Source organism: Lepidochelys kempii, chromosome 14, assembly GCF_965140285.1.
Source record: "Lepidochelys kempii isolate rLepKem1 chromosome 14, rLepKem1.hap1, whole genome shotgun sequence".
Classification (NCBI taxonomy): domain Eukaryota; kingdom Metazoa; phylum Chordata; order Testudines; family Cheloniidae; genus Lepidochelys; species Lepidochelys kempii.
In genome coordinates this window covers 49905243-49909078 of record NC_136393.1, presented here as the reverse complement: position 1 = coordinate 49909078, position 3836 = coordinate 49905243, and the positions used below count along the sequence as shown (strand labels likewise).

General features: G+C 55.8%; 1 protein-coding gene across 1 annotated transcript; it reads left to right on the top strand.

Annotated features, from left to right (window-relative positions):
• The first annotated feature begins 1948 nt into the window (after positions 1–1948).
• On the top strand, positions 1949–3020 carry LOC140904537 (natural cytotoxicity triggering receptor 3). Its single transcript, XM_073326929.2, has 3 exons — positions 1949–1976; positions 2300–2650; positions 2869–3020. The coding sequence occupies exons 1-3, from the start codon at positions 1949–1951 to the stop codon at positions 3018–3020; spliced, it is 531 nt and encodes a 176-aa protein (XP_073183030.2).
• Positions 3021–3836: the final 816 nt, after the last annotated feature.

The window sequence follows — 3836 nt, the reverse complement described above, 5'->3', positions numbered from 1 at the left end:
ATACCTTTTTCTGAGCAACGTGTTTCATTTTGGAAACCAGATTTGGGGGGGGGGGGAATAAAAAGCAACAGAAGTTGACAAAAAACCCCAAATGATTCCCCTAAAATGTGCACGAGAAAGACGTACCAAGTCCAACGTTAACCCCTTGGGCCCGCGTTTGCAGAATCCTGGCTGCGTGACGGTCTGAATGGGGATTATTTGACTTAATCTTAATCTAATCTGGATTATTTAATCTTTATCTAATCCACGTTTTCTTGGCGTTTGAACGAGGACAGTCATTGAATGAGAAATGGAAACAACTTGCCAGAAACAAACAATTCTCCCCGGCAGAGAATTTCACGGCCGCAGAGAAATCACCATCTTTAGTCTCAAATTGCCAGGACACGGCTTTATTTTGACGATATTCGGTGTTTTCGGCTTCTGCAGTTCTACGGGGAAAGGTCAGTTTTTCTTTTAAAAAAACCCCAGTAAGTTCCTAACATTTTGCATTGTGGAGAAACATTCAAAACCATGAATTCCGACCCCGCAAAAGGTAGCCAAAGATTTTGTCTTTTTTTCTAAATCTTGGGAATTTTAGGCAAATCTCATGATTTTGGGGGGAGGTTAAATCCTGGCTGGGGTTGGCGCTGCTGCTCACTGGATTCCGTGGGACAAGTTGTGCTCTTACATTGAAGAGGATGCAGGCGCTGTGAGCAAGCGAATATACCTCCCACAGAGCTGGTTGATCACCTTGTTTTCTTAAGTGGCCAATTCCAATGTCCAAGCACACGTCTGGCTCTGCCGTGAGTCATGAGACGGGCTTTGAAAAAAATCACGGTTGTGAAAAGTAATCCCGCTGGGAGTTGTCTTTCTTTGCCTCTTGATTATCAAGCCGCGAGGGTGGATAAAAAACTTCCGTCCAAAAGTTTTTCGGTGGGAAAAGGCTTTTCCGTTACATTAAATCCTCATCCCAGATTTGAGGGGTTTCAGCCAGGAACCCAACACGTGTTGCGAATGCTGCAAACCTGAAAGAGGCCCACGCCAAAGCCTTTCTGTTCATGTCGAAGATTTTCCGTTGGGGAAAAAACAGGCCTTTCCCTTTCGCAATCGCGTTTGCTGGGTTTTCTCCACAATCCAAAGGGCTAGAAACCGGTTTTGGGGTCTTTTTGGTAAACATGTTACATATCCACCAAGAGCCAGGAGTTGAAGAAAAACACCAGATATTGGGATAAAATAGCCAGAATTGGCAACAACATCACTGGAATGTCTTGGGCGCTTCATCTGGAGAATACGTGTAAATGACGGAAGGGCCAAAGCCGGGAGTTAAACGTGGATTTATCCAAGGAAAGGCGACGACGGAGGGAGAAGATTTCTGATACTCGAGGACTCCTCCGTCCAGCAGACTGCAGCTGAATGAGCTCCACCAGACAAACTCAGACGGGGAACGCGGCTCAACTTTCGAACAGATGAGGGGTAATTAACCGTCGGAGCAACTTACCTACGGCCGTGGTGGATTGGGCAGCTCTCGGACCCTGCAGCTCAAGGTTGGGGATTGTCCTACAAGACTCGGATGTGGAGACCTTAGAGAGGGCAGCCACACAAGTGGTTGGAGGGTGGGAGAAACAGACCTGAGAGTGGGAGACGTAAGAAGCTCCATCCATTCAGCGCACCCGGCAGAAGATGGAGAAGGGACCTTCTCAGGGCGATGATACGCGGCCCCGAAAGGCTCTTTCTCCTACCGGAGAAGGGCAGCCCAAGGCCCAAAGGTGGAAATGAAGGCCAGACACAGTCCCATTAGAAATAAGGCTCCAGTGTTTAAGAGTGAGGGGGATGGACCATTGGAAAGACCCACCAAGGGAAGCGGTGGATTGTCCAACTCCAACCTGGAGGCCTTCCTGGAAGACGCGTTGGCCAGAGACAATCCGGCGGTCGTTGGGTGCAGTCGGGTGCTGAGAGGAGACCAGGCACGATGGCTGAGTGTTGTCCACTGGCCGTGGGCAAGGGAGGCCTGGCCAAACCCTCGGCGCTCTCTCCCCAGCCCTGGGAGGGGAGTGTGGTCTAGTGGTTAGAGCGGGGGTGGGTTGGGAGCCAGGACTCCTGGGTTCTCTCCCCGGCTCTGGGAGGGCAGTGGGGTCTGGTGGTTAGAGCAGGGGTGGGTTGGGAGCCAGGACTCCTGGGTTCTCTCCCTGGCTCTGCGAGAGGAGTGGGTCTGGGGGTTAGAGCAGGGGGGCTGGGAGCCAGGACTCCTGGGTTCTCTCCCCAGCTCTGGGACAGGAATGTGGTCTTCTGTCCTGCTGACCCTTGGCCTTTGATCCCTCAGGTTCCTGGGCACAGGGCCTGTGGGTCTCCCAGCCCAGCTCCGTGCAGGGCACCGAGGGTGGCTCCGTCACCCTGCCCTGCACCTACAACAGCACCCAGGAGCCCAGGCTGGGCAGCTACACCTGGGTGAAGGAGGTGGCGGGCGCCTGGCTGGAGCTGAGCAACGAGACCCAGGAGTTCAGGGGCCGGGTGAGCCAGGCCCGGGACCGGAGCTTCCTGCGGGAGAGGAGAGCCGACGTGGAGCTGCGGGACCTGAGACCCTACGACGCCGGGACCTACCGCTGCCTGGTGAAGATCCCCACCGTGGGAGCGGGGGCAGGGAATGGGACATGGCTCCAGGTGCTGAAACCGGGTGAGTCCAGGGCAGGCCAGGACTCCTGGGTTCTCTCCCCAGCTCTGGGAAGGGAGTGGGGTCTGGTGGTTACAGCAGGGGGGCTGGGAGCCAGGACTCCTGGGTTCTCTCCAGGCTCTGGGTGGGGAGTGGGGTCTGGTGGCTAGATCGCGGGGGGGTGGTTCTGGATTGAAAAGGGGGAAAAGGGGCTGTTAGTGTTATTTGTGGGTCGTTCTTAGTGGCTGGTTTTGAGTGCGAGGCTGATGGCGGAGTCGGGGCAGAGCACAGGCCGTGGGGGCGCATCGTGGACCGCAAAGGGCGGAGGGAGGGGGAAAGATGCGAAGGCAGAAGCGCAGCCGGGGAGCGCGTGAAAGACGGGCCAGAACTCTGAGATAGCGCGATGAACAAATGAAAGAACGAGTGAAAAAGTGAACGAGGGGATGAAAAGTGAGACCAAGGAAGGGCGAGGGATGAAGGGAGGGAGAAAGGAACGAATGGAGAGAAGAAAGGAGGGGTGCAGAGAGGCGCAGGGAGCAGTCAGCGCCAGCTTCCCCGCCTTCTCCGGCCACTTGGTCTCATTCCCTCTTTTCTTCTCTCCCCAACCGCCCGCCAGGCCCCCCCCCCACCGGCCCCCCTAACGCTGAGCATGCTCAGCTTGGGCTTCGGCGCGGCGGTGGGGGTTGCTGGCGGAGTCGCCGCCCTGATTTTGATCTGCCACAAGAGGAGACGAGGTGAGTGGGACGAGTCCCCCCTGGGCACCCCCTGGAACTGGGGCACCACTGAGCCCCCCAACCCGCCGGCCCTGGGCTCCCTCTCGCACTGAGCTGCTGTGACAAGCTGCAAAGCCTCCCAGCTGCCCTTTCACCAGCGTTTCCCAGAGGTTTCTCAATGAGCCGTTAGCCTTGACTGGCCTTTTCACAGTCGCACCCGAAAGGCTGCTTGTGGGTGTTCTCAGGCTTGCGACGTGTTTCAGTAACACACACACACCAGCAAACTTCCTAACGTCACACCCGACGCTTACAATCCAACGAGATCGGCCGGTCCAGCAGATCAAGACTGTTACAAGGACACCTCGCACGGCGCGCTTTGTACAACACGTATCCTAATTACACGACAGTGGTGAATAGTGAGGTGCCAGGGTGTCACAGGGAGATTGAGGAGGGGCTGCCCCCAACCAGAGACCCCCGACCACTCTGAGATAGCGCGT

Coding starts and splice junctions, on each gene's coding strand:
- LOC140904537 (XM_073326929.2), top strand. CDS start 1,949: ATGGCTGAGTGTTGTCCACTGGCCGTGG. Junction 1,977..2,299: donor GTGTTGTCCACTGGCCGTGG/GCAAGGGAGGCC, acceptor TTGATCCCTCAG/GTTCCTGGGCACAGGGCCTG. Junction 2,651..2,868: donor GCTCCAGGTGCTGAAACCGG/GTGAGTCCAGGG, acceptor GGTCGTTCTTAG/TGGCTGGTTTTGAGTGCGAG.